This window comes from Pelobates fuscus, chromosome 11, assembly GCF_036172605.1.
Source record: "Pelobates fuscus isolate aPelFus1 chromosome 11, aPelFus1.pri, whole genome shotgun sequence".
NCBI classification, from domain to species: domain Eukaryota; kingdom Metazoa; phylum Chordata; class Amphibia; order Anura; family Pelobatidae; genus Pelobates; species Pelobates fuscus.
The window spans coordinates 123,055,663-123,080,750 of NC_086327.1; the positions used below are offsets into that span (position 1 = coordinate 123,055,663).

Genomic DNA, 25,088 nt, shown 5'->3' on the forward strand with positions numbered 1-25,088 from the left:
ATGGCGACTTCCGCCCCAGGCAAGATGGCGGCCTTCGCAAGGAAAGTGCAACCTCTGTCCAAAGCTGAATACCTGAAACGGTACCTGGAGCCCGGAGACAGCCTGGGAGGGGATGGAGCGTCCAAGAAGAAGAAGAGGAGGAAGAAGATCAAGCAGCCGCAGCCAGAAGGAAAGGGGTGAGAAAGTCCATCACTGCATGTCTGTCCTGTGCCTCCAGCCAGGCTGCCAGTAACCATACAGCATTATAACCAGGCTGCCAGTAACCATACAGCATTATAACCAGGCTGCCAGTAACCGTACAGCATTATAACCAGTCTGCCAGTAACCATACAGCATTATAACCAGGCTGCCAGTAACCGTACAGCATTATAACCAGGCTGCCAGTAACCGTACAGCATTATAACCAGTCTGCCAGTAACCATACAGCATTATAACGAGGCTGCCAGTAACCGTACAGCATTATAACCAGTCTGCCAGAAACCATACAGCATTATAACTAGGCTGCCAGTAACCATACAGCATTATAACTAGGCTGCCAGTAACCATACAGCATTATAACTAGGCTGCCAGTAACCATACAGCATTATAACCAGGCTGCCAGTAACCATACAGCATTATAACCAGGCTGCCAGTAACCATACAGCATTATAACCAGGCTGCCAGTAACCATACAGCATTATAACCAGCCTGTCGGTAACCATACAGCATTATAACCAGGCTGCCAGTAACCATACAGCATTATAGCCAGCCTGTCGGTAACCATACAGCATTATAACTAGGCTGCCAGTAACCATACAGCATTATAACTAGGCTGCCAGTAACCATACAGCATTATAACTAGGCTGCCAGTAACCATACAGCATTATAACTAGGCTGCCAGTAACCATACAGCATTATAACTAGGCTGCCAGTAACCATACAGCATTATAACTAGGCTGCCAGTAACCATACAGCATTATAACTAGGCTGCCAGTAACCATACAGCATTATAACTAGGCTGCCAGTAACCATACAGCATTATAACTAGGCTGCCAGTAACCATACAGCATTATAACTAGGCTGCCAGTAACCATACAGCATTATAACTAGGCTGCCAGTAACCATACAGCATTATAACTAGGCTGCCAGTAACCATACAGCATTATAACTAGGCTGCCAGTAACCATACAGCATTATAACTAGGCTGCCAGTAACCATGCAGCATTATAACTAGGCTGCCAGTAACCATACAGCATTATAACTAGGCTGCCAGTAACCATGCAGCATTATAACTAGGCTGCCAGTAACCATGCAGCATTATAACTAGGCTGCCAGTAACCATGCAGCATTATAACTAGGCTGCCAGTAACCATGCAGCATTATAACTAGGCTGCCAGTAACCATGCAGCATTATAACTAGGCTGCCAGTAACCATGCAGCATTATAACTAGGCTGCCAGTAACCATGCAGCATTATAACTAGGCTGCCAGTAACCATGCAGCATTATAACTAGGCTGCCAGTAACCATGCAGCATTATAACTAGGCTGCCAGTAACCATGCAGCATTATAACTAGGCTGCCAGTAACCATGCAGCATTATAACTAGGCTGCCAGTAACCATGCAGCATTATAACTAGGCTGCCAGTAACCATGCAGCATTATAACTAGGCTGCCAGTAACCATGCAGCATTATAACTAGGCTGCCAGTAACCATGCAGCATTATAACTAGGCTGCCAGTAACCATGCAGCATTATAACTAGGCTGCCAGTAACCATGCAGCATTATAACTAGGCTGCCAGTAACCATGCAGCATTATAACTAGGCTGCCAGTAACCATGCAGCATTATAACTAGGCTGCCAGTAACCATGCAGCATTATAACTAGGCTGCCAGTAACCATGCAGCATTATAACTAGGCTGCCAGTAACCATGCAGCATTATAACTAGGCTGCCAGTAACCATGCAGCATTATAACTAGGCTGCCAGTAACCATGCAGCATTATAACTAGGCTGCCAGTAACCATGCAGCATTATAACTAGGCTGCCAGTAACCATGCAGCATTATAACTAGGCTGCCAGTAACCATGCAGCATTATAACTAGGCTGCCAGTAACCATGCAGCATTATAACTAGGCTGCCAGTAACCATGCAGCATTATAACTAGGCTGCCAGTAACCATGCAGCATTATAACTAGGCTGCCAGTAACCATGCAGCATTATAACTAGGCTGCCAGTAACCATGCAGCATTATAACTAGGCTGCCAGTAACCATGCAGCATTATAACTAGGCTGCCAGTAACCATGCAGCATTATAACTAGGCTGCCAGTAACCATGCAGCATTATAACTAGGCTGCCAGTAACCATGCAGCATTATAACTAGGCTGCCAGTAACCATGCAGCATTATAACTAGGCTGCCAGTAACCATGCAGCATTATAACTAGGCTGCCAGTAACCATGCAGCATTATAACTAGGCTGCCAGTAACCATGCAGCATTATAACTAGGCTGCCAGTAACCATGCAGCATTATAACTAGGCTGCCAGTAACCATGCAGCATTATAACTAGGCTGCCAGTAACCATGCAGCATTATAACTAGGCTGCCAGTAACCATGCAGCATTATAACTAGGCTGCCAGTAACCATGCAGCATTATAACTAGGCTGCCAGTAACCATGCAGCATTATAACTAGGCTGCCAGTAACCATGCAGCATTATAACTAGGCTGCCAGTAACCATGCAGCATTATAACTAGGCTGCCAGTAACCATGCAGCATTATAACTAGGCTGCCAGTAACCATGCAGCATTATAACTAGGCTGCCAGTAACCATGCAGCATTATAACTAGGCTGCCAGTAACCATGCAGCATTATAACTAGGCTGCCAGTAACCATGCAGCATTATAACTAGGCTGCCAGTAACCATGCAGCATTATAACTAGGCTGCCAGTAACCATGCAGCATTATAACTAGGCTGCCAGTAACCATGCAGCATTATAACTAGGCTGCCAGTAACCATGCAGCATTATAACTAGGCTGCCAGTAACCATGCAGCATTATAACTAGGCTGCCAGTAACCATGCAGCATTATAACTAGGCTGCCAGTAACCATGCAGCATTATAACTAGGCTGCCAGTAACCATGCAGCATTATAACTAGGCTGCCAGTAACCATGCAGCATTATAACTAGGCTGCCAGTAACCATGCAGCATTATAACTAGGCTGCCAGTAACCATGCAGCATTATAACTAGGCTGCCAGTAACCATGCAGCATTATAACTAGGCTGCCAGTAACCATGCAGCATTATAACTAGGCTGCCAGTAACCATGCAGCATTATAACTAGGCTGCCAGTAACCATGCAGCATTATAACCAGGCTGTCGGTAACCATGCAGCATTATAACCAGGCTGTCGGTAACCATGCAGCATTATAACCAGGCTGTCGGTAACCATGCAGCATTATAACCAGGCTGTCGGTAACCATGCAGCATTATAACCAGGCTGCCGGTAACCATGCAGCATTATAACCAGGCTGCCAGTAACCGTGCAGCATTATAACCAGTCTGCCAGTAACCGTGCAGCATTATAACCAGTCTGCCAGTAACCGTACAGCATTATAACCAGTCTGCCAGTAACCGTACAGCATTATAACCAGTCTGCCAGTAACCATGCAGCATTATAACTAGGCTGCCAGTAACCATGCAGCATTATAACTAGGCTGCCAGTAACCATGCAGCATTATAACTAGGCTGCCAGTAACCATGCAGCATTATAACCAGCCTGTCGGTAACCATGCAGCATTATAACCAGCCTGTCGGTAACCATGCAGCATTATAACCAGGCTGTCGGTAACCATGCAGCATTATAACCAGGCTGTCGGTAACCATGCAGCATTATAACCAGCCTGTTGGTAAACATGCAGCATTATAATTATCTGGTCATTTTATTTTACATATATACATTTATTAGTATACCGTAATTATTTTATAATGATTAATATCACAAATGGACAAAATTTTAAATAAAGAAGTTCATGCTCATGTTGTCTTGTTGTGGTACACTACCATGGGCCTCAGAATCATTTAAAACATAGAAGAATAAATCCCATATCGATATGCAAACGGTGTTTGGATTGTTTTAACCCCTTAAGGACACATGACATGTGTGACATGTCATGATTCCCTTTTATTCCAGAAGTTTGGTCCTTAAGGGGTTAACCTGGTTCAGGATAACTGGTCGTTTTCAAAAGTTGTTAATGTACCTTTCCTGGGTAAATACTTCCGTGTTATATTATTATTAATTACATTAAAAGTAAAGATAGGATTTAACATTGTCTCACAGATTCCATCAAGAAGATCTGGATGTACATTGTCAAAGGCAAAAAAAAGTAGTCCCAGAAGAATAGTATTTATGGGACCACCAGTGGCTGGAGAATATTGTCATATTCAAAACATCTCCCAAGCAATATGATGATTGTTATGTGCTTTCTCCTATTTTCCTCTTCTTTTGTCCTGCAGGATGCGTATAGTCGATGATGATGCGGATGACTGGAAGAAAGAATCTAAGCAGGAGGAGGTTGTGGAAGAAGAGGATGAGGAACCAGTGGTGGGTGCAATAATACACTAGCAAGTCATAGCAAAAATCAGAGAAAGACACCTAATAACTTTTTATGTACAAAACATCCAAGATCGTTTGCTCTGATATTGGAGTTTAATATTTTGGGGAGCGTGGGGGGTAAATCTCATAACGAATTTGAACCATATAAATATTTATAAATGAAACACACCAAATCGCACATGGTATTCAATGGGGAATATTTTGATTAAAGGAACACTATAGGGTCAGGAACACAAACATTCCTGACCCTAGAGTGTTAAATCACTATCTTGCTCCCCGAAATATAATAAAATCTTTCCTTTATTCCAGTCTGCTGTTGCTGACTCTGCCCCTGAGCTGCCTCCTTGGCTAACATCATCAGAAGTAATGACCTGAGCCAATCACAATGCTTTCCCATAGGATGATCTGAGCCAAGGAGGCGGGCCGGTGGCAGAGCCAAACGCCAATCTGGCCAATCAGCATCTCCTCATGGAGATACATTGAATCAGTGCATCTCTATGAAGGAGGTTCAGTGTCTCCATGCATATAGTGGAAACACTGAATGTCAGTGCTGCACACAGCACCGCACTGCCCCAGGAAGCACTTCTAGTCACCATAAGAGTGGTGGCTACTGGAGCTATCCCTAGGCTGCAATGTATACTCTGCCTATTCTCTGAAACTATATTGTTCACTGCATAAAAGCCTTCAGGGACTGACTGTACTCATCAGAACAATTACATCATGCTGTTGTTCTGGGTACTGTAATGTCCCTTTAACTATATTCCAATTACTAATTTACAAATCCCATAGTGTCAGCTACAATATTGTATTCTCATAGTATCATTTACAACAAAGCTCCTCACAAAATAATTACCTTCAGAATATAGTATTGCTGGAAGGTGGTTTGCATTCCTATCTCTCCACAATGCTATATTTTGAAGGGAACACTTTTTGGAGACGCTATGTAATAATTACAATTATTTATATAGCACTAACATATTCTTCAGCGCTGTACAATTTGTAAGCAAGACACACAATTCTAACAAAACACATTTGACAAACAGTAACATTAGGTGAAGAGGGCTTGCCTGCCCAAACAAGCTTACAGCTAACATTACCCAGGGTCATTTAGTAAAGTGATAATTCAACGTGAATCTCAAATTTAAGGTCAAAATAGATGACCTGTTAAACTTTCAGTTCAGCTACTCTGGCCTTACATTTGAAATTCTCTTTGAATTCCCTCTTTAATAAATCACCCTGTCAGTGGCTACAAGGTTTCTGCTACACATATTCTCTGTGTTAATGTTGTATAAGTTTATATATTTATAAAGCTCAGATTTACAATTTCCACTGCCGGTGGTAAAGCCCATTTTTACTCTTGTAGGTGGCACAGTTTGTAGATGAACGTCCAGAAGATGTGAAACGAATGGAGGAATTCAGGACCGGCAATAAATGGAAACTAATCCAAGGTAAAATGATAAAACTGGGTACAAAACAATGGTATTAGAGCCATGTGTTTTCTCTAAAACCAGTTATTGCTTGCAAGTGCATTATATCGTTCCATTGTTGGCTTGGAAATCAGAATTATGTTTAAACGGTTAGGTCTCTTCCTGATTTCCTGTGTAATTTGCTGTCTTATCTCATTTACATTTTATTTAACTTTAGTAAACTATAGGTCCTCTATTTAGAGCAAGGGTCCTCAAACTCCGGTCCCCCAGATGTTGCTGAACTACAACTCCCATGATTCTTTTAATTACATAGATAGCCAGAGAATCATGGGAGTTGTAGTTCAGCAACATCTGGGGGGCCGGAGTTTGAGGACCCCTGATTTAGAGCATCACGACTTCCCATTATAATCTTTTCACTGGGTTTTCAGTATAGTTGATCCTTTATTGGAGGTTTCAGACCATAGTTGCTTGCTGTGACATTTTGCCATCCTGTCCTCCTGCAATCCATTTTCTCTACTTACAAAGTATGCTGATCATCTTTTAGGAAACAAACATTTGTGTGCTTTAATCATTAGTCACTCACTCATTAATGCATAATCTGGAGGAGTGTTCAATTACGACTGCCAGGTCCACAACATTTTCCTTGATAATTTTTTGATGCCAGCCGGTAGCAGATGAAAAGGGCTTGTATAACATTCAAATGCTGCATGAGAGAAATCGGTTCTTTAAATCTGGAATCCCACATGTATTGTCTTGTTTAACGAACTGTATTATATGAACGCAACATATTACAGGGCAGCTTACTACCCATCATTGTAAAGAAATTGTGTGTTTTGGGGGAAAATGTTGATCTGGCAACTTTCAACAAAATGCACTCATCAGCCAAAAATTGAGTACGTGCTTTTTGCATGAGACATTGTATGTACAGCTCATTAGCATATCCATAAAAAAAAATGCCACTGTGATCTTCACGGTAGCCTCCATAGACTCGGTTACAAAATGCACTCAAAAGTAATGTAACGCCCCTTAATTATTTTCTACATCCCAGGGACTGTGTTTCTACAATCCAAAGACTGGTTTTGAGTATTATTTTTTTTCACTTAATGCACTTCTGTTAGGCAGAAACAATCACTTACATCATAGGTGAAATGGAGAGTGGCACAGGTACAGTGGTCTTGTGGGACAGAATTTTTTATTTAGATTGGGGTAATAGGTTGTATGTTGAGTCTCTATAGGGTGGTACTATTGTATAATGTTGATGTATTTTTAGGCTGGAAATTTGTATTATTGAAGAACGGTTGTATTTTTAAGTACTAGGGAATCGTGGTATTGGGTATAGATTTAAAAAGCTTACACCGGAAGTACATTTTTTAAATGGTGTATATATATATATATATATTTTTTTTTTTCTTTAACTTGCTGGTGTATTAATGTTTTAGATGCCAAATGTGTTTCATTGCCCTTGTATGTACCTGGTACAGTGACAATAAAGTTGAATCTGAGAATACACACTGTGCTCTTGCTTATAGCCACACTGGTAGGAACTGCTCTGTGTGCTACATTTCTGGCGTGAGCAGAAAGCCTGCAATTCTCACGCAGAAGTCATGGAGATTGTGAGCAAATGCTTTCTAAGACTCTCAAAGTCAATATTTCTCGCAGTTTTTCTGATAGAAGGTCTCTTTCACAGACATTGCAATTGTATCTAAATTGCATGTAAAATACTTGATAGATTTGTGTTGGTGTGATCCAGCATCCAAAAAGATTCTTTATTTATGGATTTTTTAATATGGCGTTTGTACAGAAAGGATGAATGTTAGGATTGAAATAAAGAATTGTAACATCAGATTGTAACATCCAACTGAACATTGGTCATCTTAGTACATAAGGTGTACATTGGGACATTAGAACATTTCAGTTTTGTAGGGGTTGCAGGGTCTGGTCTACAATTGGGGACTCTCAGCTGGAGCGATGTCAATTTTCTAGTCCCTTTTCGAAATGAGGGTGCTATTGTTAGTATTGGGTTGAGAGGGAGAATTGGTAACAGGCCGGTGCTGAGTTCCAGTGTCTACTGTTGGAGTGACCTTGGAGAACTCAGTTTTATGACATTATGTATACATAGTGTGTGTGTGTTTAAAAAGCATTTATGTGTGTATAAATAACATGCTTTTAAAATATTTTTTTGAAAGGAAACTATAGTGGCAGGGAAACAAAATTGTTATTGAAAACTGCAATAGTTACTCCTGCAGGGTTAAAGCATCGCTATAGTGTCAGGAAAACAAACCCGTTTTCCTGACACTATAGTGCCCTAAGGGCCCCTCTCCCGTGGTGCTGAAGGGGTTAAAACCCTTCAGCCACTTACCTTTATCCAGCGCCGGGCTCCCTCGGCGCTGGTGACCTCTCCTCCCCCGCCGACGTCAGCTCCCGAGTGGAGCGGAATGCGCATGCACGGTAAGTGCCGCGCGCGCATTCAAACAGTCCTCAGGAAAGCATTTCTAAATGCTTTCCTATGGACGTGCTGGACGCAAATTTCGCATCCAGCATCGGAGATGCGCTTCTACCGACTGTCAGGAAGACAGCCACTAGATGTTGGATTAACCCTGCTATGTAAACATAGCAGTTTCTCTGAAACTGCTATGTTTACATCTGAAGGGTTAAAACCTGAGGGACCTGGCACCCAGACCACTTCATTGAGCTGAAGTGGTCTGGGTGACTATAGTATCCCTTTAATGTTGTTGGGGCACTGCACCCAGACCACTTAAATGAGGTGAAGTGGTCTTGGTGCGTATAGTGTCCCTTTAAAGCAGTTGTTCAGAAAAGCAAAAAAAACAACCACTTTGCAGATCCTGGTGGTTACTTTTGAATGCCTTAAATGCCATAAAACCAGTTTAATATATATAAGAAGACAGAATATACCGTGCCCAGTCTTAGTGTACAAATTTTACGTACATTGGTCTTTGGATTATTCTAACACAATTGTCCTCAAAATAAAGAACAAAAAAACAGACACAATAGTGCAGCAAAGTGTGTTGTATACAAATAATGTGCTTTATTCTTGTGTAAAATACACTCACATTTAATAGAACTAAGTCAGAGCTTTGCTGTTTTGTTTAATTTAGCTCTAGTAAATGCGAGTGTATTTTACACAAGAATTTAAGCACATTATCTGCACTATTATTGTGTCTGTTTTTGTTCTTTATTTTGAGGTCAATTGTGTTGGAATAATCCAAAGACCAATGTACGTAAAATTTGTACACGAAGACTGGGCGTGATATATTCTGTCTTCTTTTATCTTGCAAACTCACTAGGTCTTGGAATCCTTGTATAATTTACTGCTGCCTGTATAATTTTAAGTGTTTTTTAAACTATAGTGAGCAACTATAATTTTGCTGCATATTATGTATGCATAGAACCAAGATCTTCTGTTTGCATTCTGCCTACACTGTAAAAAAAGGGAGAGAATGACAAGCTCCTTTGATATAATACAGATTTTCATATTCGGGATTCTGTTGTATAGGAAGTATTCATATCCTACTCAGGAAGTAGAGAGTTCAGTTTGTTCAATGCTTTATGAAATACATAAGCGAACCAAAACAAAGCCTTTTGGCTGGTCTTAAAGGAACACGTCTTAAAGCACCATAACCACTACAGCCCACTGCCAGGAGTACCATAGTACACTTCCAGTCTAAGTTGTCAAACCAAACAGTTTGTCAACCTGGGGACCACTGGGCTCTGCACTGGGCTAAGCCTGGTCGTGTGTACCAACGTGCTTGAGAGTTTTGAAAATCTTTTTGTAATAACTCTTGAGTATCAAGCGGAAATATTATATTATTTATTGATCAGATATCGGGTATGTTCTTGTTATGAAAAAATAAAACCCACAAGGGAATCCAGTGTATGTCCTTATAAGTAATGATTTGCATACGATCGAAGCACTAGTTCCTGGCAGGAAACAGCATTGAGAAGTAGTATCCATACATAGTCTTCCTGATGTGTTGTAAATATATATTCATTAAACTTCAGGCAACTTAATTATTACACTTTTTTTTTTTCTTTAATTTATTTTGTGCTGCTGAAGATTTTGACAGAATACTATATTTTATCAAAATAAATATAACTTAAATAATTAAAGGGTATTTAGGTTTGCAGTTTTATTATGTGAAAGAACATAACGTATGTATTGGAAACATCTGCCTTTTCTTTGTGTTCCAGATCAAGAAGAGACGTCTCCCAGAGAGGAGAAAGAAGCTACTGAATTAAGGTAATATGTCTCCGATGTTGGAAGAGCTACATAAGGTAATGGATTGAGCTCATAGATTTTTGGTTTTAATGCACAAGAATTGTATTAATGTTTGTTTCCCTTTTTTTTTTTTTTCTTTCTATTTAGCAGGGGCAGATCTGACTCCTCTGTATCACCAAAAAGGAAGCGACATGACTCTTCTGATTCTTCTCCTAGAAGAATAACGCATGACTCTCCTGACCACTCACCTCCTCGCAAGGGAAGGCACGACTCTCCTGACCCCTCACCTCCTCGCAAGGGAAGGCACGACTCTCCTGACCCCTCACCTCCTCGCAAGGGAAGGCACGACTCTCCTGACCCCTCACCTCCTCGCAAGGGAAGGCACGACTCTCCTGACCCCTCACCTCCTCGCAAGGGAAGGCACGACTCTCCTGACCCCTCACCTCCTCGCAAGGGAAGGCACGACTCTCCTGACCCCTCACCTCCTCGCAAGGGAAGGCACGACTCTCCTGACCCCTCACCTCCTCGCAAGGGAAGGCACGACTCTCCTGACCCCTCACCTCCTCGCAAGGGAAGGTTTGACTCTCCTGACCCCTCACCTCCTCGCAAGGGAAAGATTGACTCTCCTGACCCCTCACCTCCTCGCAAGGGAAAGATTGACTCTCCTGACCCTTCACCTCCTCGCAAGGGAAGAATTGACTCTCCTGACCCTTCACCTCCTCGTAAGGGAAGGCATTATTTTCCTGACCCCTCACCTCCTCGCAGGGGGAGACGTAACTCTCCCCATGCATCTCCACCCCGCAGGGCCAAACGTCTTTCCCCTGGTCTTTCCCCACCTCGGAGGGCCAGGCATAACTCCCCTGGTCCATCTCCTCCCCGGAGAGGCAGGCGTGACTCCCCTGGTCCATCTCCTCCCCGGAGAGGCAGGCGTGACTCCCCTGGTCCATCTTCTCCCCGGAGAGGCAGGCGTGACTCCCCTGGTCCATCTTCTCCCCGGAGAGGCAGGCGTGACTCCCCTGGTCCATCTCCTCCCCGGAGAGGCAGGCGTAACTCCCCTGGTCCATCTCCTCCCCGGAGAGGCAGGCGTGACTCCCCTGGTCCATCTCCTCCCTGGAGAGGCAGGCGTGACTCCCCTTGTCCATCTCCTTCCCGGAGAGGCAGGCCTGACCCCCCTTGTCCATTTCCTCCCCGGAGAGGCAGGCGTGACTCCCCTGGTCCATCTCCTCCCCGGAGAGGCAGGCGTGACTCCCCTGGTCCGTCTTCACCCTGGAGAGGCAGACGTGACTCCCCTGGTCCGTCTTCACCCTGGAGAGGCAGACGTGACTCCCCTGGTCCGTCTTCACCCTGGAGAGGCAGACGTGACTCCCCTGGTCCGTCTTCACCCTGGAGAGGCAGACGTGACTCCCCTGGTCCGTCTTCACCCTGGAGAGGCAGGCGTGACTCCCCTGATCCATATTCACCCCGGAGAGGTAGGCGTGACTGGCCTGGTCCATCTCCACCCCGGGGTGGCTGGCGTGATTCCCCTGGTCCATCTCCACCTCGGGGGGGAAGACGTAACTCCTCTGGTCCATCTCCACCTCGGGGGGGCAGGCGTAACTCCCCTGGTCCATCTCCACCTCGGGGGGGCAGGCGTAACTTCCCTGGTCCATCTCCACCTCGGGGGGGCAGGCGTAACTCCCTTGGTCCATCTCCACCTCGGGGGGGAAGGCGTGACTTCCCTGGTCCATCTCCACCTCGGGGGGGAAGGCGTGACTTCCCTGGTCCATCTCCACCTCGGGGGGGAAGGCGTGACTTCCCTGGTCCATCTCCACCTCGGGGGGGAAGGCGTGACTTCCCTGGTCCATCTCCACCTCGGAGAGGCAGGCGTGACTCCCCTGGTCCATCTCCACCTCGGAGGGGCAGGCGTGACTCCCCTGGTCCATCTCCACCTCGGAGGGGCAGGCGTGACTCCCCTGGTCCATCTCCACCTCGGAGGGGCAGGCGTGACTCCCCTGGTCCATCTCCACCTCGGAGGGGCAAGCGTGACTCCCCTGGTCCATCTCCACCTCGGAGGGGCAGGCGTGACTCCCCTGGTCCATCTCCACCTCGGAGGGGCAGGCGTGACTCCCCTGGTCCATCTCCACCTCAGAGGGGCAGGCGTGACTCCCCTGGTCCTTCTCCACCCCGAAAGGCAAGGCGTGACTCCCCTGGTCCATCTCCACCCCGAAAGGCAAGGCGTGATTCCCCTGATCCATCTCCACCCCGAAAGGCAAGGCGTGACTCCCCATGTCCATCTCCACCCCGAAAGGCAAGGCGTGACTCCCCTGGTCCATCTCCACCCCGAAAGGCAAGGCGTGACTCCCCTGGTCCATCTCCACCCCGAAAGGCAAGGCGTGACTCCCCTGGTCCATCTCCACCCCGAAAGGCAAGGCGTGACTCCCCTGGTCCATCACCACCCCGCAGGGCAAGGCGTGACTCCCCTGGTCCATCACCACCCCGCAGGGCAAGGCGTGACTCCCCTGGTCTATCTCCACCCAGGAGGGCCAGGGCGGACTCCCCTGGCCCATCTCCACCCCGGAAGGCCAGGTGTGATTCTCCTGATCTTTCACCTTCTTATACTAGTAGCAGGCAGAAACCTGATTCCCATGGCATTTCCCCTCAAAGGAGGAACACCAGCAAACCCTCTGACAAGGACAGACGTGCCTCACCTCCTCATAAGGGCAGTAGTAGGTCTCCATATCCTTTGCCAAATCAGAAGGGAAAATATGATTCTCCTGGACCATCTTCCTCTCATAAAAACAGACGTGACTCCCCAGCTCACTCACCTGCTCAAAAGAGTAAACATAACAGGCATGCAGAATCCTTAGTTCTGAAGCCAACTCGGTCCACTTTTTCCTCGGTAAGACATGATTCTGACTCTGACAGCTCTCCTATAGGGAAGAAGAAAATTGAATCTCCTTCAGTCAACCGGAAAATAGGTAAATTTGAACATTTGTTTATCTATTAAATGTAAATGATTTAAAAGCAGTAACCTTCATTAAAAGGACACTCCAGACCCGTAAAGCACTTAGGCTTGCTGAGCTTTATGTGTAAAGAATGTTTTTTGCTATTTTTACACAAGTGCAAAGTTTAATTCAAATTTGCACGTTTCTAACCTTGCTAAACCCCCCTGACTGTCAGTCAGACAACTGGTCTCATTACTTCCTGTTTTGGTTAGCTAAACTCAAGAGGCAGCAATTGTCCAGAGCACCTGCCTTGCTAATACTTCTTATTAAGCTGCATTGGGAAGTCTGTCATTGGACAGCCACAGAAAGTCTGGGCGGGGTTCAAAGGGGAAGGAGGGCAAAGTCTGCAGACAAGACTTATGTAGCGTTTGCAAGCTGTTTAGTAGCATAAGCCCAATGAAAAAATGCATATTTAAATGCCAGCATGTTTTTATTGGGGGTATAGCTATCAAACTGAAGCAGTGTTAATTTTGTCTTCCAACATTTTAGTCAGATTTTAGTCGACTAAAACTAGACAAACTAAAACAATTCAGATAATTAAAATACAACTAAAACTGCTTTTTAATCAAAAGACAAACTGAATTGAAAATTGCTGCCAAAATGAACACGGGCGGGTAAGACAAATGAGGGATAGAAGAGAGGAAATGAGACACATAGGGGGCTGGGAGATTGAGACACATGGAAGTACTGGGGTGAGGGAGGGGTGAACACATGGGGCAATGAGACATGTGGAGGGGCTGAGGGAGCAATTGAGACACATGGGTGGTTGTGGGAATGACGTGGGGAGATGAGATGCATGGAGAGGCTGGGGGGACACATAGCGAGATAGAGGGACTGTAGGAGAAAAAGAGAAAAAGTGCTGGAGGGAAGAGACCCACAAATGGGGCTATAAAGAGAAAGATACATACAGAGTGGGTGAGAGGGGCAAAGAGCCACAGAATGGCTGGGAAAGGGGTAAAAGAGACACAGGGGCTAGCGGCGAGATACCAAGTGGGCCTAGGGGACATTCAAAGAGACACAGAAGGGCTGGGGAAGGGGCAAAAGACTAAACCAATTAGATTATAGTTGTGTAGACTAAAACAATTCAGATGACTAAAATTAAATTTTTTTTTTTTTTTTTTTTTTAGTAATGAGACCATGACTAAAACTAAATTGTAATTTACCGCCAAAATTAACACTGCATGTAAGGTATAAAAGTGTACCTACTCTCCAGAGATAGTTCAGTGAAGATGTGGCAACTTGAGGGATACGTTTAAATGGAATACAGCTACATTTGACAAAATACAGTGCTTACTATTTTGATAAAAAGTTATTTCAAGCTGACTGGAATGTTTTTGGCCACTTAGTATGTATTAAATATATTAAACTGATAAATATGCACTCCTCATTAATTGCATTTTTTTGTCCAGTTCCATTTTATGTAGAAAGGTATTTAGTGAATTTTCTCTCTTTGCGTATTACCGCTATGTCTAGAAAAATCACAGTATGCATATAAAGTTAATGTTTACCACTGGCATCAGTTTCGATGTGTTGATTTCATCATGTGCAGTTATGGTGTATACACTTGTAGATCACACAATTACCACTATATCTGCAATACAATTTAGTAAGAAGGTAACTGGTTTATTCCTTACCTGAGTTTACTGCTCAGGTTGTGTGAAAACTACCCCTTTCTGCAAACAGGCCTCAATTTAATAAACTTTCCAAATGATTTATCTATAGAAGTTGCTTATAAAATATTTGGAAATTTCTGTAGATAAATAATTTAAAGCTTATTAACTATAGGCCATATTTAGTTAATTTTCAAAACATCAAGTAGAAGTGAATGCAGAAAAACACTACATATGTTATAAAGTGAAATATATAATTGCAATTTTAAATTTTCCTTTCAAAACTTCCATCCAACTTTGCTCGACTGCATACTATCATTCATATTCTATATCTTGCTCTGAAACATTTTTTTACAATTTTTTTTTTTTTTTTTCTGAACTGTAAATCTCAGCACGTAGAAAGCAGGATTCTGATACAGATTTATCACCCCCTCCGGGAACCCAAAGAAAAGGTTCTGATTCAGACCTGTCTCCTCCACGCATTACCAAGAGTAGGGGTTCAGACTCGGACATATCCCCGCCACGTCGCAGAAATGGGGCATCAAACTCCACAGTAAGTACTTAAAGGGAATGTCTAGGTCACAAATTTTTTTTTTTTATGTATTTGAAAAATTTAGTTAATATATATTTATTGTTTTTTCAAAATTCCCTTTCTAACTACCTGAAACCCTGCCTTTTCTAGCTGCAGAACTTGCTGTCTGCATCTAAACTGATTTGCCCCTTTTTTGCCTAGCACAAACTTCTTTGTTCATGCTGGGCAATGATCAATCTCATATGGACACAGGGAGCATAATATAACATATGGCAAGCACTTACTAAACAATACTTAAAGGAACACTCCATTGATGTTCTTTTTCCACTGTTTAGCAGATATACAAAACATGTGTTTTTTTTATTTTTTTGGTGTGTGCATGTTTTCTTTGTGGGTATATTTAAAAGCGTCTTCCAAAAGCTACAGGCCTGCTGTCTGCAGCCTTGGCAAGCCTTCCTCTTTATTCCTGGAACATCTTTCTCTGTGCCACGGAGTGCACCGATCAGAGGCTTCTAATTGAGAAATCTCTGCGCTGGAGTCACTAACAATACAGGTCATTGAGAAGGGGCGAAGGCAGGCTTTCTAGCCCAATGTGCCTGCCACTTCTGTTAGTTATGTGAAGCTAAAGCAAGCAGAAGACCTCCTCACATATTGGATTGATAGCCAGGTAGGCCTTTCTCCCCTCAATTATAAAAGTGCTTATTTCGTTTTGAAAGCTGAAGTGTTTGATGTGCCTGGAGTGTTCTTTAGTAATATTAAATCATTTATTTTACAAGGTATATGGGAAAGATGCTTACAATAATGTTGCGTGATACAGAATTCCAAGTCTGAAGGTTTTTCTTCTTCTTTGTGTGAAATCTCAATCTCACACAGGAGGCTGCCAGATCCTCCTACCCCTCTGCTTGCCCTAAAGTAAACCAGAAAGCTGAATATAAGAGGTTGCAACTAAACTTTTGCATCCATGACAATTTTAACTGTTAAAGCCCCATTAGACAAAAAAATGACGATACCTTTTTCAAATTGCTCCGTAACAAACTATACCTATGCTTGCCTTGAAGATGTCCGTCTTAATTTTAGATGCTTTCTGGTGGGAAATCTGGCCTGGTGTCTGCCGAGGTTCTTAGAGTGGAGAAAGCGGAGATGAGGAAAAGAGAGAAAGATAATAAGCATTTGGAAGGTAAGTAGTTAAACAGTCCATGCCTGGACAGCAGGTGATGTGTTGATACTTAAAGGACCGCTATAGGCACCCAGACCACTTCAGCTCAATAAAGTGGCCTGGGTGCCAGGTCCATCGAAGGTTAACCCTGCAGCTGTAAACATAGCAGTTTCAGAGAAACAAAGACTCCTCTGGCTTTTTTAGTACATTGTACTGTTGGAAAAAGGGTGATTTCATCAAATTTCTCATTAAAACAATACATTAATAACTATAACATAAAAATTGTATACTTTTTACCCCTCGGTAAGTTTAAAAGCTATTTAATAACTTTCCGCATTTCTACCATCAATCTTACGTAATTATTTAAACACCCTCCATTATAAACAACTTCCAAAAAGTAAAGCAATGTTTCTGTCAAATTACATTTATTTAGCTGTTGTAAATAATGTGCACACACTTTGAAATTTGTTTATCCTTGGTTAAAAATTTAAAATTAAAAAATGTGTGTGTGTGTGTATATGTATGTATGTGTGTATATGTATATGTGTGTATATGTGAAACAAGGGGGTGTGTATATGTAATATATAGTTATGCCAGTGCCTGCACTCCAGTGAAAGGAAAACGGAAATGCCCGGTGCTCCTCAGCAAAAGTATAACAGTCAATGTAAAGATAGCACTCCATGGACTTAAAATTGGGTGAAAAATAAACGTAGCTTTTATTCAGCAGATGCCAGTTAGAATCAACGTTTCAGTTCACCACGGAACTTTCATCATATATATAATAATAATATATATATATTTTTTTAAATTAGAGAGTTCTGTATAGCAGCCAGAACCAGATGTTGTTATGAGTTAACTCTACATGTTGATCAATGAACATGGACTAGTTTGACACTGGCTATACACAGTATTCTGACTAGTCTCGGAATATATCTGATATAAGATCTATGCCTGTAACTTTAAGCGGATGCAATGTAGGAAGCTTCTAACTTTCAAAGTGTTTGTATCATCCACATTCCTATTGGTCATTGCTGCATTATTTTACTACATGGTTGCATTGGACAATTAAAACATTGTAGAATTTCTTTGAATTAGTACAGGGGATTAGATTTTGCCCCTTTGTGTCTGTGTATAGATGTATATGTAAATATCTGTCTCAGTAGCAGTCTATTTTCAAAATAATAACAATAAAATGATACAGCTGTGACTATAAAGGAATTAGCAACACGTAGTGAAATATTGCTACATGTATAGAAAATAGCACTGCAATTGTTTGCACAAACAGGATAAATTAAATTGGAAGGCCTTTGGGTGCCCCTTCCCCCCGATGTAAAATGGGGAGCTAGAGCCTTCCTCGATCTTCTTTACAATGGAAATTGGGTAAAATGCCACGGATCCAGGTTGATGTAGAAAATAGATTTATTATAAACACATTTACAAACAAAAGCTAAACATAAAATTGGGTACAGGTATAATTTTCCTTTAAGTTACACTTATGGAAGCATTGTGCATCCCTCTTTTGTGTGATTCTACTTATTTTAAAATGGATATTTCCAGCAGGCCATAGCATGAATGTGTGACTCGCCATTTTTTAGTAAGAAAGGTAGGATGCTAGCACATTGTCAAAAAACTAAATCCCTAAAGCATGTTCCAAGAACATTACTGAATAATGTCAACAAAGTTAAATATTCATTTTATTGCTTCTAGTCCGTATGATAAACCCCAGTTCGAAAAATTAATAGCCGTCACGGCATTATATAGAATTTAACAAATTGTAAAAGTATACTAGAAAGGATAGATTGACACACAAATCCTTGATATTTCAGACGATCACCAAGCCGCAAACTGCGGGAGCTATTCAATAATAGCACCAAGGGATATGTTACTGGATGAGAGATCTTGTGGTTAAAATCCATCTTACTACGCCGTTCTGTGAAAAAGAAATCCTTTAACACGTTTCATTCTTTATAGCCGACTCCATGAATGCCGAGACTGTTTTTCGAGATAAATCGGGGAAGCGAAGAGACCTGAAATCAGAACATGAAGAACAGAAAAAGAAGCAGGCGATTCAGGACAAGAGGGATAAGCAGTATGCTCAGTGGGGCAAAGGGTAAGAAAAATGGCACTGGGAATTTAGGGGATTTTCTGTCTGTCAGATGAGCTTAGCATAGAACATGAAATGAGGCTATGGAATGAAAGGCGTGCTATGGAATGAAAGGCGTGCTATGGAATGAAAGGCGTGCTATGGAATGAAAGGCGTGCTATGGAATGAAAGGCGTGCTATGGAATGAAAGGCGTGCTATGGAATGAAAGGCGTGCTATGGAGCTCAGCAGAGGAGTGGAAAGGGAACCAGAGGAAGGAATGTACTTTTAGATAGTGGAGGTGATAAAGGAATGTATGACAACAGGGTTCCCAACCCAGTCCTCAAGTATCCCCTACCAGTCCAGGATTTAGGGATTAAAGTACCCCCCTACCAGTCCAGGATTTAGGGATTAAAGTACCCCCCTACCAGTCCAGAATTTAGGCCAGTCCAGGATTTTGGGATTAAAGTACCCCCCTACCAGTCCAGGATTTAGGGATTAAAGTACCCCCCTACCAGTCCAGGATTTAGGGATTAAAGTACCCCCCTACCAGTCCAGGATTTAGGGATTAAAGTACCCCCCTACCAGTCCAGGATTTAGGGATTAAAGTACCCCCCTACCAGTCCAGAATTTAGGCCAGTCCAGGATTTTGGGATTAAAGTACCCCCCTACCAGTCCAGGATTTAGGGATTAAAGTACCCCCCTACCAGTCCAGGATTTAGGGATTAAAGTACCCCCCTACCAGTCCAGAATTTAGGCCAGTCCAGGATTTTGGGATTAAAGTACCCCCCTACCAGTCCAGGATTTAGGGATTAAAGTACCCCCCTACCAGTCCAGGATTTAGGGATTAATGTACCCCCCTACAAGTCCAGGATTTCAGGATTAAAGTACCCTCTTACAGGCCAGGATTTAGGGATTACCGTGTTGTGCTGAAGTGTTTTTTTGTTTTTTTTTCTATTCTAAAAACACTTTAGACACAACTAGGTACCTAAATCCTGGACGGTTAGGGGGTACTTGAGGACTGGGTTGAGAACCACTGCAGTAGATGATTAAAAAGAGAGCAGAATAGGGCAGGGTAAGGAAGGCTGGGCAATAGACTGTAGAAGGGAAAGAAGGACTGGGCTCTGCTGACAAATGGGGAAAAAAAAGAGCTGGATTGGCAGTGGAATGGGGATAGAATGCCGGGCGGGGTGCTGGAAGAATGTGGTTTAAAGATGGTGTGATACGGGGTATTAACCGGTGTTGTATAGCGGACAGACAGATGAAAACAGCCGAATGGCAACAATATTGGACATTCTCTCAGGAAAGGAGTTGTAACGGATCGCCTGGCACCCCGACTGGGTACCTCCGTTGAAGGATGCTCCTAGCGCTTCCTGAGGACTCAAAGCACTGCAGCATACACCATAACCACCGTAGACTCCTCCAGAGAGCAGAGCAGGAACAAGCAGAACAAGAGCTTAGCAGTGATTTAGCAAGGGAGTATGACACGCATAGCAATCCCTTGTAGCAGATTCCCCCAATAAGAGACGGCACTCCAAATTGAGGGTAAAGTAGAACTCAGGTTTAATGACATACACTCTGCTTTTATGCAATTCTCCCCTAATGTACAATTATACATTACCCAATTACACAATGGTTAAATCCCACAGATTCCCTCCCCTTAGCCTGAGAGGTAACCCAATTATACGTACAATTTAAACATACTTTTTACCCAACTTTCATAACTCTAAAACCATACATCCAATATTAATAACAGTTACATGTTATTACTCAGCACATTCCAAATACAAACATACCCAAAAATCATACGAAGCCGTTCGGGAGATAGTTATAAGTCACTTTTGACCGACCGCAAGCACATTTTCATGCCCAAAACAGTTCCATGGATTTGGGCTGTGCGGTCGGTCTATTTTACACCGAGAAAACGACTAAGTCCCATTCGAACGAGAGTTCAAATCTTCGAACGGGACTTAGTCTCCAGCCGCGGTCTCGAAGAAGGTCGAGCCGCAAACAGTTCCATAGATTTGGCTGCACACACCGCTGACCGCGTTCGAATAAGTTAAAATGGCCGCCGCCACGTGTTCGTTTGTCGAATGGCGGCCACTTCGACGACTTCGGCACTTCGGCTGCATTCGAAGTGCCAGTTTAAAAGTTGTAACACTGCTCCCAAGTATTTAAAGGGCCAGGAACAGCATGCAAAAATCAATTTTGCCCAAATACACTTCTTACAGGGTTAATACACCCCAGGGCCATAGTCGCAGGGCAGGAGGCTAGCAACCAGGCTTCTCCAGTTCACAGTGGCGAGGTTGGTTCCGCCACAGGAGTCTTAGGGGCTTATTTACTAAGCTACAAATTATAACAAATGTGAGTGATAAAATGTAGGCTTAAATGGCTAACATGGAAACATTCTCCCTCTTGGCTATTTTAACCAATATTTTGCCATTCGGGTGTAAATTAACTACAATTCGGGAGACAAGAATATAAATAAATAAAAAAATAGTTACTTGTGCACTATCCCAAATCCCTCTGCACTTTTAAATATCTGGAGGCTTTTAGCATCACTCCAATGGTTGTTTAAGTGTAAGCTCATCTCGTAGGTGAGTCCTACACTAAAAATTCACCTTGCTGTTTTCAGGTAAAAGGCATAATATCTGAGACAAAAAGCCGTATTATTCTGAACCCCTACACACTTATTAACCCCTAATAGGGATGGTATGGGGTGGGTGGCAGCATTGTAACATGGCTGGGTAATACAGAAGAAAATCTAAATACACAAAATTTAGCCCTGCGCTCAAACTCCCCACTAGTAGTGACTTTTTGGGGATTTTGTTCTTTGTATTGAGTAGTGAGAGTTTGAGCACAGAACTGAATTTTGTGTGTTAACCCCTTAAGGACCAAACTTCTGGAATAAAAGGGAATCATGACATGTCACACATGTCATGTGTCCTTAAGGGGTTAAAGGGACAGTTTAGGCACCATGACAACTTAATTTTAATGACGTTGTTATGGTGACAGGAGGCCCCTGGGCACACTCTTACGTTAAGGTGTTAAACCATTCTCAAACGGTTTAACTGCAAAGTGTGCATTCAGTGCTTATCTTCAGGTCCCCCATGTGGCATGTGGCTTCTGAATCTCAATTTTAGGAAGTGTGGGGTGTTGCAGATTGGCTGTGAGTGGTCAGCTGACGCTGTCAGCCAATCAGTGACTCTTAATTCTTAAAACTGGCTTGAAAAAGTTTTCTTTAAATCCAGCTTTATGAATGGGGAGTCACTGATAGGCTGAGAGTGTCAGCTAACCACTCTCAACCAACCTTAAAGAGAGATGAAGTTGTTATGGTGACCGGAGTGTTCCTTTAAGAGTAGAAATAAGCTGATAAAATGGCAGTGATAGATAAAAGGGGTAGGCAGTAGACATAAGTGAGTAAAGGCAGTCCAGATAATGGAATAAAAAAGGAAATTGTGGGACATATACACAGGGTAGGAAAGTGGGTTAATGTGATGGGGACTTAAAATGAAGTTACGATGATGAGAGCCGAGTCAGGAAACGCAAAGACCATGGAAATAGTGGAGGACAAGTGCTAAGGTGAAGAATGATGGAATATTCTATAGAAGGCAATGTTTATCCAAATTAAAATATTTTTTCTTACTATCTTAGTCTCGCGCAACAGGAGAAACAGCGTCTGAACCTGGAAAATGCTGCTCGGGAGATAGATAAACCTCTCGCTAGATATGCTGATGATGAGGATCTGGACAAGATGTTGCGAGAAAAAGAGAGAGACGGAGATCCGATGGCTAAGTTTCTGATGAAGAAAAAGGAAAAGGAGACCAGTGGGAAGAAAGGTGACTGATATTTTATTTTATCATTGTCATGGATAGGAGCTTGAGATCAATGCCACTTGAACAAAAAGGAAAGCACATATTTCCTTACTCAGCAGGAGTGCATTACTAAGTAATTAAACCTCCTCTTCATAATTGTTTAGTTGTTGTTTTTTTTTTAAGGAAGAACTGGCGTTGAAGGAAATTAGTGTAGGTCAAAACCCCCAGCCAACTTTTAAGGTTTGGCTCTTCTGTATAGAGAGCAAGATAAGGAACTTACATTTGTAACAAAAATATATTATGAGATGACATTCTGGAGTTTGCATCACATTGTAGAGGATTTTTTTTTCCTTCTTAGAGAAGGGTCCAGGGCTCCTTAGTGTAATATTACTGCAAAACGTGTTACCTCGTTTACTCTGGCTTATAAATGACATGGTTGGTACACTTCGGTGGAATTTGAGTAGATGGTTTGATTTAGGAGGTAACAATCAATGCCAGACATAACAAGAAACATTCTTCAGCAAATTGGTCTTAAAGGGCACAAACAAGTCACAAACCTTCAAATAGATTCATTTGCATTCTGATGAATTTCTTTAGAAATACGTTTGGACTCTTGCTGTTTCAGGGCAAGTGTTTGATTTAAAATTTTCTTAATATTTTACTGTCTTCTTCTAACTCTAGAACGCCCAAGATACAAGGGCTCAAACCCTCCTCCAAATCGCTTTAACATATGGCCTGGCTACCGATGGGATGGCGTGGACAGGTATTTTTGTATACATTAATGTAGTTCTGCTACCTTAACATTGTTTATAGCAGTGTTTCCCAACCCAGTCCTCAAGGCACACCTACCAGTCCAGGATTTAAGGATTACCCAGTTTTGTCTAAGGTGTTTTTAGAAGAAAAAAAAAAAAAAACACCTTAGACAAAACTGGGTAATCCTTAAATCCTGGACTGGTAGGTGTGCCTTGAGGACTGGGTTGGGAAACACTGGTTTATAGTGTCAATGAAGACGTGCATTATGCAGGAAGATTTGCAAACAAATGTCTATCTGCCTAAGGTATCTTGTTAAACCTAGTTCTCTTTGGTATGGGTATTTAAAGCTGGTATTATGGGTAATTTAATGGCGAGTGAAGTGCATCACATCATGTAATGTACGAAAAATAAAACGCTCTCAAAAATGTATTGACCTTATTGAAGGTGATCAACAGCTTACAGTCAATGTCAAGTAAATGTTCTCCTTCCCAGCATTCAGAAAATGTTAGGACCGATACATGCCCCATAGCATCAAACCATCCATATATTTAATAACTTTGAAATACTAATATTTAGTTATCATTTTTGGTCCTTGGTCAGCAGTCTATGCGGTTTTCTCATGACTTCTTATGCGATTTGAGTCCCATGTTTTAAAGAAAACTCAAAGGGAGGGGTTACACTTGTTGGCTTTTCTCCATTTGTAACTGGAAGCACCATAGTAAACACGTGTCCAAGGAAATTCATTGACATAAGAGTGTGTGATTACAAGGAACATCAGAGCCAGTACACTTGTGTTTGTTGTACACAGCTATCATACATTTCTTCATGTCCTCAGTGTTTGTCTTTCTGCTCTATAGATCCAACGGGTTTGAGAAGCAGTACTTTTCACGACAGTCTGAAAAGAAGGCTGTGCAGGATGAAGCTTACAAATGGAGTGTAGAAGACATGTAAACCCCAGAAGTCATTGTTTGAAGACTATAGCAGAACATCGTTTGGTTTATATGGGTGTGGGCCTGCCCTTCAGATACACAATCGATGCCGGGGCTCTGACACATGTGAGGTCCTTCACTGTCCAAGGGAGTCACCTATCTGTAAAGTATTTGAATCACTGGTGGCTCTGTGTTTTCTGCCTGTGACATGAGAGCCCACCTCCCCAGTACGGAGGGTGTATATAGGTATTACAGTCTGTTTTCTACGGTTGTTCTCAGGGTGTCAAAAGTATTTCTCAGGCAACTAGCAATGGATCACATGACTAAACTAGAACCTCAGCCATTTTAAAAAGAACCTGAGAATTTATAAAGGAACAGAGTTAGGGATGTGGAAAGTGTGAGCTCTATACCCTGTGGGTATATATTGCTATTTATTTGATACATTATACATCTCTCTTCTGGCCCGAGACGGTTTGGGATGGTGTGCTACTAAATAAAGAAAGCTCACCAGGCCGAATATTTTTTTTTAAAAATATTTTAATTCCATTAACTTTTATTTCTTCTCTTTGTATTATGATGACTGCATTCTGAACTGTGATGTATTAAACGTTTTTGTTTTGTATTAAATGTAAAGCGCATTGTGTTTTTTTTTGTTTGTCTACTCCATTTCATGTTTTTTCTGAGATCCAGTTTTTATTTTGGTCGTTATTACTAGGTTTGTGTGAATAGTTCTGTGTTATCCATTTTTTTTTAATAAAGTTAAATGGGAACTGCCCCTTCTTGGGACTTTTACCATTTTTTTAGCTTATGCCTGTGTTTAACAAACTTACAATATATTTATGAGGTATGAAAAATAAAATCCAATGTAGAAATCCACCCCTCTTATTTTCCCTGTAACTGGGTGCCTCCATCTTAGCTCCGTTACAAACTCTGTCCTTTTGCGCCTGGCAGACAGCATAGAAAAAAACGT

At 42.5% G+C, this 25,088-nt stretch overlaps 1 protein-coding gene across 1 annotated transcript; it reads left to right on the plus strand.

Annotated features, from left to right (window-relative positions):
- BUD13 (BUD13 homolog) lies at window positions 1–24,745 on the plus strand. Its single transcript, XM_063436720.1, has 11 exons — window positions 1–176; window positions 4,494–4,581; window positions 5,957–6,041; window positions 10,230–10,278; window positions 10,405–13,214; window positions 15,244–15,404; window positions 16,461–16,560; window positions 18,511–18,649; window positions 22,276–22,460; window positions 23,118–23,199; window positions 24,047–24,745. The coding sequence occupies exons 1-11, from the start codon at window positions 1–3 to the stop codon at window positions 24,138–24,140; spliced, it is 3,969 nt and encodes a 1,322-aa protein (XP_063292790.1). The 3' UTR covers window positions 24,141–24,745.
- The last annotated feature ends 343 nt before the right edge of the window (window positions 24,746–25,088 follow it).